The sequence below is a fragment of the Phalaenopsis equestris genome, unplaced genomic scaffold, assembly GCF_001263595.1.
Source record: "Phalaenopsis equestris unplaced genomic scaffold, ASM126359v1 Scaffold000152, whole genome shotgun sequence".
NCBI lineage: Eukaryota > Viridiplantae > Streptophyta > Magnoliopsida > Asparagales > Orchidaceae > Phalaenopsis > Phalaenopsis equestris.
Genome location: NW_018164594.1, coordinates 991,633 through 1,005,927, shown reverse-complemented (window position 1 = coordinate 1,005,927; position 14,295 = coordinate 991,633). Strand labels below are relative to the sequence as shown.

The 14,295-nt window shown below is 35.1% G+C and overlaps 1 protein-coding gene across 3 annotated transcripts in view; it reads right to left on the bottom strand.

The window, feature by feature from the left end:
- Positions 1-14,295, bottom strand: part of LOC110021922 (nucleobase-ascorbate transporter 11) — a 37,375-nt gene that overhangs the window by 13,280 nt on the left and 9,800 nt on the right. For all 3 annotated transcript variants that reach the window (XM_020720646.1, XM_020720644.1, XM_020720645.1), the window contains exons 2-7: positions 11,995-12,092; positions 11,740-11,910; positions 10,334-10,434; positions 8,432-8,567; positions 8,287-8,337; positions 7,583-7,870 (exon numbers count right to left, since the gene is read on the bottom strand). In XM_020720646.1, coding sequence (XP_020576305.1) covers positions 7,583-7,870; positions 8,287-8,337; positions 8,432-8,567; positions 10,334-10,434; positions 11,740-11,910; positions 11,995-12,092 — 845 coding nt within the window. The remainder of the gene's footprint in view (positions 1-7,582; positions 7,871-8,286; positions 8,338-8,431; positions 8,568-10,333; positions 10,435-11,739; positions 11,911-11,994; positions 12,093-14,295) is intronic.

Below are 14,295 nucleotides of genomic sequence, written 5' to 3'. Positions count from 1 at the left end.
TCTAAGATAGTCGAAGGGAGGTCCCTAAGGCTAGATCCTAAACCCTAAGAGGAAGACTAGACCTCACTAAAAATGAGATCAACAAGCACTTAATCAAGCTGCTTGGATCCAGTCTATTCTCTTTCAACCAGTCAACCTCCAACGTTCGTCAAGGTACCAATCCTATGACACTCACTAATTTTGCCTCTTCTAGTCTATGGATTGATTCAGGTGCCACGGACCACATTACTGGAAGCTCTCAAGCCTTCCTGACATACTATTTTTTGCTCAGGGAAAGATACTGTTAAAATTGCTAATGGGTTCCACAATTCCATTGTCCATAAAGGGTCTGTTGTTTTAACAACTAGTCTAACTCTGGAATCTATATTTCATATACCTCTGTTGAAGTGCAACATTTTATCTGTCAGTAAGTAAACATATGACATTAATTGCATTGCTCATTTTCCTCTGATGTCTGCCTTTTAGGATCGTCATTCGGGGATTATAATTGGAACTGCTAAGCGGGTAGACGGACTCTATTTCTTCCAAGACACGGAGAAAGATGACACTCCACTTAGTAGCTGCAGTTTATCTCAGTTCATTGAATATCCTATTATGTTGTTAAACTAATGTTTGGATCATCCTAGTTTTCAGTATCTAAAACAATTGTATTCGTTGAAGTTTACTAATAAAAATCATTCTAATTTCAAATGTGAAACTTGACAACATCGTGTTTCTTCTCCAACACACAATAACACATCTTCCGCTCATTTTTCTTTTATTCAGAATGACTTATGTGAACTCACTTACACTCCTTGCTACAAAAAATAAACAGTGGTTCCTTACTTTGATAGATGACTACACTTGGATGATGTGGGTCTATATTTTAAATGATAAATCTGAAGTTACTGTGACTTTCAAAAATTTTCACACTTTTATTTTGACCCAATTCAAAACTCTTATTCAAGTCCTTCGGACTGACAATGATCATGATTTTTTTAACTCTATATAGAAGAATTATTAATAAGAGCATCCTTCATCATAGCTCATACGCCGATACTCCTTAGCAAAATGGAATAAATGAGAGGAAAAACCGACATCTCTTCGATGTTACTTGTTTATTATGTTTCTTTCTAATAACCTAAAACGTTTTTGAAATGATATCATTCTTACCAATACTTATCTCATCAATGGAGTTTCCTAAAAAATTTACAACTTTCGCACTCCATTAGTCGTCTTGAGATCGTGTTTTCCTAACAATCGAGTCTTCTCTATTTCGATCCCAAAATTTTTGAATGCACGGCCATTGTTCGGAACACGACCCCAACTCAAAATATACTTAATCTCATATCCATAAAATGTGTTTTCTTCAGATACTCTGCCATTCAATTAAGGTATCGGTGTCTTGAACCTGCCACAAAGAAGGTCTATGTGAGTGTTGATGTCCCCTTTTTTGAAAGTGTTACTTTTCTAACTCAGCCTCCAGTGAAAAGGAGCTAGAGTTCTTGGACACTGTTCCCCACCCTACCCCTGTGGATGTTCACCCCACGTCACCTACCATCAAGGAACGCTCTGTTCCTATGGTTCCACCCACCTTTCCTACCACCAAGGAGCCCTCTATTCCTTTAATCCCACCAGCACATTCTCCCACTCTCTATGTCTACACTGAACACACTCATTTGGATGCGCCTACTTGCTAACCCCTTACTGAACCCTGAATCCCCTTTGGACGACATCCCTAACACTAGGAAGTTAGTTCCTCTAGTAAGGTATGCAATCAAATAGACTCTCTCTATCCTTTGCCAAACTATGTCACTCTTTGCAGATTATCGCAAACCTACAGAGCTTTTGCTACCGCTCTAACATATCATTAACTTCCATCTACTATTGAGGCGCTGTCTTAGCAGACGCAGCCTAAAAAATTGTCGTCATAAAGGAGATGAATGTCCTTCAGTGAAACCATACTTAGGACATTGTTGATCTTCCTCAGGACAAGAAAGCAATGGGATGCCGATGGATTTAAATCTGATGGACCATTTGAATATAACAAGACATGGTTAGTCACCAAAGGATACTCACGAACCTACGGAATTGAATATGAGAAGACATTTGCTTCGTTTGCTAAATTAAACATCATTTGGGTCTTTTTATCATTTGCAGTGAATCTGTATTGGCCTTTATCCTAGCTTGATGTCAAGAATGTGTTCTTGATTGACGATCTTACAGATAAGTCATACATGACTCTTCCTCAGGCTATTGACTCCACTGCCTCTCAGGGACAAGTATGTAGATTGCAAAAATCCCTTTATGGATTGAAGCAATCACCACGGTCATGGTTCGAGAAATTCAGAAAGGTGAAGGTAAGTCATGGATTCACTCAAACTCAATCGAATCATACTCTTCTTCCTGCATTCCTCCAGCGGCCAGGTAGTTATCCTTTTTGTCAATGTTGACAATATTGTTCTCACAGGTAATGATTTATCAACATTGGAGTCTCTGAATGGCACTCTTGTTGCTTCCTTTGAAATGAAAGCCTAGGGATCTCTCTGGTACTTCTTAGGCATAGAAGTTGTTCGATCATCTTAGGGCATTTGTCTGTCTCAGCGAAAATATGTGATTAGTCTTTTGACATAGAACAATCATTCCTGTGCAAACTACTGACTGTCCCAATGGATCCCAATAAAAAACTTCATGTTCCCAATAAAGTTCCTGTAAAAAAGACTCACTACCAGTGTCTGGTGGTTAAACTCATCTACCTTGCCAATACATGTCACGCATATGCCATACAGATGGGATAGTCTGTCAATTCATTCATGATCCCTATGAGTACCACCTCCAAGCAATCTATCAGATTCTCCACTATTTAAAAGGCACACAAGGCTCAAGTTTATTTTTTTTTTTTTTGCACCACTTCTTATTCCATTGATGTTTACACAGATGCAGATTGGGTCGGATCAGTCCATGATCGGCGACTACCTCGGGTTACTGCTCATTTTTGTGGGCAAACTTGCTCACGTGGAAAAGCAAGTAGTTTGTAGCTGTTCAGTGGAGTGCGGAAGTTGAATTTTGGTCCAAGTCCTTGTGAATTTGTGAAGCTCTCTGGTTACGCATCTCGCTCCACAAACTACGTATGAAAGTCTCTACTCCCCTATAGTTTCTCTGTAATAACAAGGCTGTCATTAGCATTGCTCATAACTCGGTCCTGCATTGCACCAAGTATATTGAGATTGACTGTCACTTCGTTAAGGAAAAGATAGAGTCCGAAAAAATTTGGGTTCCGTTTGTATCATCTAGTGGCCAGCTTACAGATATTCTCACAAAGAACCATCCTCGGCAGGTTGAACATGCCTGACATTTATATTTCAGCTTAAGGTGGAGTATTAGAATATTAGAATATTAATATGCCAACTTTTGTATTAATTGCTTTGATTTTCTTTTATTTACTTTTCTTTTTCCCTTTATTCAGTTTTTATTTGTTTCCTTACTAGTAGATCATGCAATGAATATTTATATCTCTCTTTGCATCAATAAGAATTATCTTGGGTTCTATTCAAAAAATTTTCATGTTACAAATTCTTCTATCGGTTATTTTATGTCACAAATTCTTCTATCGGTTATTTTGTGTATTCTTGTGCTCCTTCCTCTTGGTATTCATGATGTTTGGATCCAACATCTTTATGAATTCATGGGATGTGTGAAAGTTAATTTTGGTGATTTGTATTCCTGATTTTGTATATTGTTCCTTACATGCCCCTGGATTTTTTTCTTAATGGTATAACACTCTGAGATCTTCATTCTTGGTGAGAGTTATGAGATGATTTAGTGTAGTAATAGATTTCATTTCAAGTTAATTTGTGATAGTGGACAAGAGTGACTTCATCAAGGATAAGAGATGTAAGTTTGAGATTTATGGTTTATTTTTAAAGGAGGTGGCATCCGTCTAATTGTAAAATTTGTGTTTCTTTAGAGTATTATTTAAATCATTTCTATTTGAAAAGTAGCCCACAAAGATGTATTTAATTGACCTGGGATCTAGTTTGGTCATAATAGGTTGATGTAGATGAACAAAAGAGATTCAAACAAAATTTTTTGTAGTAGGTTAGAAGTGAATGACTGACTACGTGGATAGGATTTTATGAGTGTTGAGAGATTTATTAAAGTATAGCACTCTGTCGGGCATTCTATCTGATTATGTGGATAAGATTTTATGTGTTGAGAGGTTTATTAAAGTACAACACTCTGTCGGGCATCCTATTTATGAGATAGGTGGATGTGAGAATTGCATCACCCTTGAAATGTTTGGGTACATTGTTAGTGAATAGAATTGATCAAGTCACTTCGAGGAGATGTCTGTTAATTCTCTCAGTCACACCATTTTCTTGGAGTTTGTCAAAATAAGAACTTACATTAATGATATCATTTTTGGATAGATGAAGTCTAGGAGTGCTATTGCAGTAGTTTTTAAAATTATTAGTTTTCAGAATTTGAATTTTGTTATGAAATTGAGTGAAGATCATATTGTGGAATGTTGCAAATATGCTAGCAGCTTCAATTTTTTTCCTTCATGAGAAAGGTCTAAATGATTCTAGTGTGGTCATCAATGAAAATGGCAAACCACCTAATCGCATTTATATTATTTTATTTTTTTAGAGCCCCCAGATATCACTGTGAACCATGGAGAAGATATGTGTTAATTTGTATTTTAGGCCTGAGTACACTTGTCATGTTTAACAATTTGTAGCGTTTCACATTAATTAGAACTAGGATTTTTATTAATAAATAAATGTAGATATAACTTTTCAATATAATAAAAGTTAGGATACCTAAGGCGAAAATGTCATAACATAACTTGACTCTCATACAAAACAGACTTACATACAAGACTTGACTTAAAGAATTTTGAATGATATGATGGTTCTTTTGAAGTGGAAGACATAGTGAACAGCTAAAGTCCACGATAAATATCAGCACTGTAAATCACCTTCTTCGAGTCCATCGCCTGAAATTCACACAAATTATGATAGAATTTAGTAACAAAATTCATGTCACGAATGAGTTTACTGATAGACGATAAATTGCAGTGAAGTTTAAGAACATAAAGCACAGATTGAAAAATAAGATCATTTCTGAGTTTCACACTTTCATTTCTTTCCATAGATGAAAAGGAGTCGTCTATAGTCTAATTATAGTATGGCGTTTGCAGGAATGAAATGATTGTAAAGCAGTGATATCACATGTCATATGATCAGATGCTCCATAGTCCACTATCCAAAAGTTGGTTCATCTTATTGAGAGCAACAAGTGAAGATAGAAGACTATCTTGATGTGCTAGAATGCAAGTAAGAGATTTGGAATATCATCCCTTTGGAGAGCTTCAAGTTGTTCACTGTTGAATGGACTATATTCATGAGGCTTGTCTTCCTTGATGTTGTGTTTGCTCGATTTCCCTCATCACCTTTGACTTTATTAGGCTTTCAATCTGCAGGTTTTTCATAAATTTTCCAACACTTCTTCAAATGAATAAGTTTTTTGCAATATTCACACCACGATCTATTCCACTTTGATTTGTTGTTTTGTGATGATTTGTGAGTGTATAAAATTGAGTTGTCAACATTTTATGTATTGCGATTACCTGACATCATGAGTTTCTTCCTACTCTCTACCCTTCATAATTCTGAAAAGTCTTCAAGAAGTGAGGGAAAAGATTTGGTTCCCATGATTCTTCCTTTCACTTCATCTAGGTCCTTATTGAGTCCTAGAAAGAAATTGATAGCTCTCTTCTGTTCAACAATGATTTTGTAAAGGGCATAGTTTTATGAGCATCTCCATGTGTATGTTTCATACATATCTAATTGGAGTCAATATTTGGAGAGAATATTGAAATATTGAGTACAATTCAACTAAATCTTCCTCAGTTCATGTCATCTAGTTTTAATATTAAACAATTCAGAGGTGTTGTCAATACTTGAATAAGTTTCTCTTACGACATCCAAGATTTTCTTGTCGTTTTGTCTAGGAAGAATTTTTCTCCAATCTCCGTATTCATGGAGTTGATAAATCGTGACATGACTATGTGATCTTCAATCTTTCATTTCTGATGTCTAGAATTAGTGACTTCAGGCGCAGAAATTTCTTTAGTGAAATTATCACTTTTTCTTTATCAAAGATGTGCATGAACACAGATTGAGACTATTGAAGGAATTTTTTGTCAAATAGTTTGTGATTGGTGATGCAAGAATAGACTCTAGAGCTACAAAACCAAACATCAAAGGTTCAGGTTCAAACATAACTTTTAGAGAGGAAGTAGATTTCAAATTGTATTTAGTCATCATATGGATTTCCACTGAAGAGAGAAACTATCTATCATCAACATAGAATTTCCACCAGAAAAAGAAACTGTCTGTTGCTGACACAAAATTTCTACTAAAGAGAAATTGGCTTGTCGCTGACACAAGATTTGCACTAGAAACTGTATGTCGCGAACAAACTATTCCACTACAAAGATGGGCCAGACATGGTTGTAATGCGCACAAGTCTTGGATTTCCCCCAAAGAGGAAATTCAAGTGGTAAGGAGCATACGATTTCCACTCCAGAGAGAGAGATAGAGAGTTTGGCCTAGCTGGGTGGAATTGATTTCCACTAGAAAAATAAAGTCTTGTATCCCAGAACTGCAATCTCTGCTATAAAAAACTAGAGGTCAGACAGACCTAATTTGTGATTTCCATCCGAGAAAATCGCCTATTTCTACAGACGTCTCTACACGAAAATAGCATGAGGTGTGAGCGCTTGTGCGGAACAAGAAAGCGACGGAGGACTACTCTGCATAAGAAAACACAAGTCACGAGCAAATGTCCAGAAAGTCGCAAGGGTATACTGGAAACAAAAGGACCAAAGCTTGTCTAAGGCAACGCAAGTCTACGGAAGTATGGTTGGCGATTGCGATCTGGCAGAGAGAGGGAGCATGGAGCAAGGAGTCGAGACGGTCCTACAGGCTACATGGAGGATTCTGGTGGCTGAAGGAAGATGCAGGGTTTCTTCTCTTGCTCTGATACCATGAAGAATTTAGAGGGAAAACTCTCTCACTTTCTCGTTAAACAAATAACAAATATATATACAACTTAGATTAATAACCCTCATACAAGTGAAGGGAAATTCAAATCATCATAACAAGAAATAAATAAATAAAAACACAATAATAGATAATTTATGGAGAATAATTTCTCCTCCTTAAATGTAATAGCGGACCCACGGTTTCCTAAACCGAATATGCATATCAACACATACCACTTAATTCCTATGAATTTATATATCTAACATCTATACTTCAATTTTTATATACATACCACCTTATCTATATATGAAATAGTGTATTTCACTTTTTAAAAGCTAAAATAGCAGCTTTCTTGATGTGATATAAAAGCTATGAGTGATATAAATGTAAAATGTAAAATTAAGATGTTAGATACGGAAATAAATAGAATAGCATGGTATGTATGTAAATGTCCTAAATGTAATTGCCACCTTTAAAATAAAAAATCTATAGACTACTAAAACACACCAGATAAAAAAGAGTAAAGGTACTTGTTTCTAGATGTCACTCACTGAATCAACAGATGCAACTATTGATACAATTGACATAATCATGGACGTTCTGAAGCTGAACGTAGGCGCCCCCCATTGGAATGGATAAGGAATCCTAACCCAAGCAGCTGTCTCCCATGCAACAGAAGCATCGGTGCGGCAACGTTTCATGGTAAGTGCATGTTTTCTGCAAGTATCTGACAAGATATTTGAGGTGGGTATATTTGAGTTGCAGTTTTTATAGTTATAAGCTCCACCAGCAGTCAAAAAGAATGCATAAGCCCAGACAATGGCGACACAAATGGGAACCTGCTAGTAAATCACACATAAAAGTGAAAAAAAAAACAAAAAACAAAAACAAAATTACATTTTCAGTCATAGTAAAATTATTAACACCAATCCATTTCTAAACAGGAAGTACATGAATCATGACTTTCAGATGCCCAGAGGAAATAAAAAGGGTACATTTAAATAGCACACAATTGTAATGTATTTACATATCTCACACCTAAACTTTCTTATTCATACACAACACTCAAATCTTTAATATCACATCAAACATATCACTATTATGACTTTTTAAAAGTGAAATAGGTTAAAAGCCCCGAAGTTCAATGCAAATATGAAAGTAAAGGGCTGAGATATGTAAATACATAAGAATTGTGTGCTCCATATGTAAAGTTCCCAAAATATCTATATATATAAACAGGAAGTTAAGTAAATACCGCATAAACTAGGAAAATGTGATGTCCAAAGATTGAAATTTTGCGAAGGTACTGCAATTGACAAAATATGGACAAAAAAGTGTCATGATACAGCAAAGTATGCATCGAAGTAAGATTCTGATTTAAATGCTATGCAATATCTTACCAGTGTGAAAATAAGAATCAATAAAATTAGAGGGATGCTTATTCCTACACAAGAACCCGCCTGAGGGAAACCATAGCTGAAAAATGCCAAGCCTACAGCAGCAACAGAAGGAGCAACTACAACTGGATTTAACCACCTGCACAGTAATAAAAAGCCACCTAAATGTATGTCATCAAGGAGTATTTTACCAAAATACTTTTGGCATGATAAAAATGTACCTCATCAAGGAGTAGATTACCAAAACATTTTTGGGATAGTATTATAAAAATAAGATAGTTTAAGTTGCCTGATTCTAAGAGATAAATACAGCCATTGGTTTCTGTTGCATTTTGAGTGCGAGCAATTTGTTTGAGCATATGCAATTATTTCAGTTATTGTGACACGGGTGCATAACAGCGGATTATTTAATAAAAATATATTCATATACTCATGCCTATTTGACATTTTTTCAAAGTAACATTCAATTTTTGTCCCCCATCAAACTTATTTTATGTGCCACATATTCATGTGAATTTACATATCTGCCACCTAAAACTTCATATTTATATGAATAACACTCAAATCGTTAGTACCACTAGAAAATATCACTATTACTAATTTTTTAAAGGTGAAAGCACATTTTCATGCATTGGTTTATCGCACCAAAGTGTTATTAATGTAAATATCAAACTTTTAAGTGTTAAATACATAAGTATGTAGGACTTGTGTGGAATGCATGTAAATTTCAATTGTGAAAAATTTCTGATCTCATCACCATATAGTATGAAGTTAGAAAAAATAAGAATCTTCTTCCGAAAAAAGCCATATAAAGATTGGGTATTAACGTAACAATAAAATTGCTTACGAGAACAAGCATAATTGATGAAAACATAAAACAAAAAAAAATTAAAAAATAACATTATATAGAAACTTACATAAAATACAGACAACACGTAATTAAAGAGAATAAAACCCTAATGAAGTATGATTTAGACTCATGGAAAACACGCATGTACAAGCATACAAGGACATTTTGATTGATATGGCATGCATTGCTCCCGTGCGCACTATCAAAGGAGAAACCCATCTTGCTGAAATCTCGCTTAAAAAAGCCTTGAGGTAAACAGAACTATGGCCAGACTACACCCATGGATGTTTGCAAGACCGGCCATTTAAGGCCCGTATAAGCTTGCTTAAGAATGTATAAAACTCATTTGCTCTCAAGAGGCCTGAAAAACAACAGGGCACAAGAAGACCTAGACCAATCTTCACAGCAAACAGTTACCCTAAATACACCGTTTCATGCATACAAAAGGTGGCAAGTATGCAAAAAATTAAAGTTTAAGTGTTAGATATGTAAATACATAAGAATTGAGTGGTACGTATGTAAAACTTAAAAAAATGGGTTGGATGAGAACCTCATAAATGGGCGCTTTTAAATAAATATTTTTTTAATTATAAACAATAGCCAGCTAACACCCTTTGCAAGTTTTTACATTGACCCATTGCTCATTGCCTCTACGGCAAACACAGCCCTTCTGAGAGCCCAACACACGTGCAAAAACAGCATCAATTAATTAAATTACAAATCTGCCAAAATTTATCAGCTGAGCAACTCTAATTATTTAAAACCTAATCGAGTATATCATCCATTATGCTTGTTCTGCAGCCATCTATGAAGTGTTTGGTGAGGTTCACATAAAATATGTAGAATAACTTTAAAATAAGTTGTCAAAGAAGTTCTTAAACCTTATGTTTGCTCTATTTAATTTAACGTTTATCAGTAGAGTTAATAGTGACCAAAGCACTGCCAAGTTAAACTGTGAAAAATAAGAAGTGGCAACTAGGGAAATAGTTTCTAACGTTATTATGTACATAAAACTCATCTGATCAATGAAGAATCATAGAGCTACAGATAAGTACCTCAGAATAAGTGACATAAGTCCACTATAGCCCAATACGGCTTGAAAAATGGAACCAACAATGATTGCCCCTTGTAGTTCCCTCATAATGTGCTTGAATTTCTACATTTATAAGAAAGAAACATTTTGTAAATATGTAAAATGGAAAATGGAATTCTCGAGGCACAAAAATAGAGGATGCCGGGGGGGGGGGGGGGGGGGGGCTTCTCAAACGGAGAATTTTTCTATTAAGTCTGTTGGACTTCAAAGATTCCTACTCTGTGCCTGACATGAATTGATACAAAGAAGATCTGGGTATAACTAAGAACCCAACATTGTTGGACTAAGATCAATTAAGAAAAGTTATGTTTGATATTTATAATTATCAATAAATATGATAAAAAGTTAATACTTGTACCTAGATGTGATCTATTATAAAGAAGAGAAAAAAGGATATAACTTATAGATTTAATTTTCAGAAGAAAATGGATACACACAAGAACATGAATTCAGGAATTAACATTGGATGCTTAAAAAGAAAAAACATCTCAATAGTATTATAAAATAATAAGATACCAAGGAAACTTAAACTGAATCTTATAAAAGTGCAACTAGATCATCAATGTGCGGTGAATCCAAACATTAGATTGTAAAAAAGCCATTCATAACCATTTTGAGCATGAAAAAAAAATATTGTATGATGAATGTGTGACAAAACTAGAAAGAATAAACAAAGAAAATATTATATTAGAAAATTTTATAATTAAAAATAAACTTAAATGATTTTAACAAGTGCAATGATATGTAGAAAATACACCCCTTAAATGAGTAGAAAAAATTAGTCTCATGGAATTAAGAAGAGTAAGTTTAACATTTCAAGCAACCAAACTCTACTAACTTAAATAAAACAATGATGATTAGAATGAATAAGTTGATTCACTAAGCATTACCCTGTATAAAAAAGAAGCTCATAAAATTCAAACTCTTGAATTTCAATAGTTCAACCACCAACAATGCTACCAGCCCAAATTTAATGTTTAACAACATAGAAGGCCTTTATAAATGCCAGAAAAAAAATTTCTATAACATCATATTTAGTTCCAAAATTTACACAAAGGATAAAAAGTAGGTAACATTCACAATTTGGCATTTAAATTTAAATTTTCTGGTTGGGTGGAATATATAAAAAAATTCCAAGCTCTGTTGTGCATTAACAGATGGATAGAGAAGGCACTGTGAATCTATTGATATTGAAAGTAACTTCAACAGTGTAAATACATAACTGATAATATTGTTTGTGCATGGATTTGTTTGCATGTTCAGTGCAATAAACATCAGGTCTATTAGAGCACAAATTTTAATGAATCAAATTAATATTGAAATATGGAAGGAAAACAGAAAAAATGATGGCATCACAATCAGACTTACGTTATCGCTGAGGTTTCGATATTCTTCAGAATTAATGATAACCAAAGCAGGAGCCAAATATACAAATGAACTTCCCTGAACCAATGGAAGCCTAGTACCAAAAAATGAGTGCATTATGGTTGTAAAACCGGACACTAGTAGTACAGTCGAAATTACGTTCGCAGTTTCCCCCTACCAACATGAAGAATAACATGCAGACTGAAGTCATTTTCAGCGTTTCACAGACTTAAAAACGGCCAAAGAAAGAAAGCTTACATCATTTCCACCCATGGCGGGAACCATGATCAGAGGTATAAATATAAGTGAACCAGCCAGTGAAAGGTAGTGTTGGATACCATATAAAAACAGCCGACCTGCAGACATAGACAGTCGCAGCAAATTTGAGAAAAAGATAGCACTGCAGTTCCCATCTTTAGCACTCACAACATTACAAAACAGATTATTTTGAGATTTCAAACAACTGGCATAATCTCCTTCAAACAAATAGTCATTTAAACGCTGCAAAATAAGGCATTCAAATGTCAAGAAAAATACAAGAGACTAAATCAGACTCGTTGGGTAGAATTTTCTGAAAAATAATGTATCATTCTCTCCTATTTAATGGCAAGCATCACATCATTAAAACAACAAAAATAGTTGTGGTTGTGTTACAAAAACAAACCTAGTAGATGTCATCAATCAAGAAGCAGCATGAATCTCAAAATCAGCACAAATTTCAAAGTGTTCCATCAATCTTTAGGATGGGCAAAAAATCATTGAGCACAAAGCTAAACTAGTTTATAATTACACCTAAATACAACTCGACACATCAGCCAATACAATAACTTTGTATTTGCTCAGCTCATCACAGCCACAAGTTCATAACAATCACAACATTGGAATCGTTAGTTGATAACTGAATTGATTGTCCTTAGAACCTTCCAGTCTCTACATAATGCATTCTAATGTTTGCATATTCTATATTTACCGTTATAAAAGTTGTAATAGTACAAAAAACCTTATGCAGCCCTTCTCAAACAGCATGTGTCAACCCATTGAACTTATTCACTCGGTGTATGGGTATGCTCCTAATTATTTCAATTCAAGTCTATAGAAGCTATATTTTATTCATTGATGATTCCTCTCAATTATGTTGGGTGCTTCCAATGCTTAATAAATCTAAAAATATTCATAAATGCATGTACTCTACAGGAAAGGTTGCCACTCAATTTAATATCTTTATCAAAATATGTCATGCTCTGATGGCGGCGGTGAATACAACAGCTCTCTCAATAATTTCCACTCTGAAAATGGCATTCTCCACAAGTTCTTGTGCCCCTACCCCCTGGAATAAAATAGAGTGTTGAACGCTAACAACGCGGCCTCATTGAGGCAACCCATACACTCCCCCATGGCGCTCATCTTCTACATACCCTATGGGTGGATACTATCTTCATGGAAACCTATCTCATTAACCGAATGCCCTCCAAAACTCCCAAACTAGCATCTTCTTATGAACTTTTACATCAACGTCCCCCAACCTATTCCCATATGTTGTATGTGGCTGCAAGCTCATGCTCCTCAAAAACTTGCCCCTTGCTCTACTCTCTGCCTTCCTAGCTTACTCCTCTCGAATCAACACTAAAAGTGTTATAGCCCACTCACAGGGAAATTCATTCTCTCATCATGCAGTGATTGATGAGTGTTTCTTCACGTAAGTATCTCAAGCACCTATTCATATTGTTGATCCTCCAAAAGTCAATTATAATCCTCTTCTCCTCACACTTGTATTCCATCAATTCTCTCAACCTATCGCTTCATCACATGGTTTGGACCAGCACACAAAACACCTCTACTCGCTAAACTCTCAGTTTTCTTCATCTTGTTTGGAAATCTCCCAATCCCCTCCTATCCTGCCCACTGCCTCACCACAACCCACTGTCCCTCCTCAGCATCCCATCCTCGTTTCCTTCAAAATAAGACACCTCAAATCAACTCAAAGAAACTAAACCTCTCTCATCAGCTACAAAACTCTATTGATCCTACTTGTTACACCCAAGCTGCCAAAAATGCTTTCCAACAACAAGCTATGATGGAGTTTCATATTCTTCAAAACCAGGGAACATGGGTCTCGGTTCCCCTTCCACCCTTGCTCTACTTGCTTTGTCTTCCTGTCATGATCTGGCCCGGAACTTAAAATTAAATAAGGTAAGAATAGTCGATCAAACGGTGAAATTAGGTTAAATTAAGTTTTCTATAATTTTATTTCAATCACAAACAGCTTAAATACACATTACTTGAAAGAGCCACTAAATGAAGCAATTAAATTGATCAATTAAAAAGTTACCTTTTAGGTTATTGTCCTCGTCCTGTGTATGCATTATTTTCACTAATATTCATCTTATTCAAAAGCTTAAGCTTTAAAAAAATATTAAAATAATCTAACGAGTTATCTGAAAAAATTCATTTGAACAATCACACTTCCGAACTACAGTAATACATGAAAAAGATAACAAAATACAAGTTGATCTTTAATAATTCACTATAAAAAACCTTATAACAATTTAAGTTGTGTGT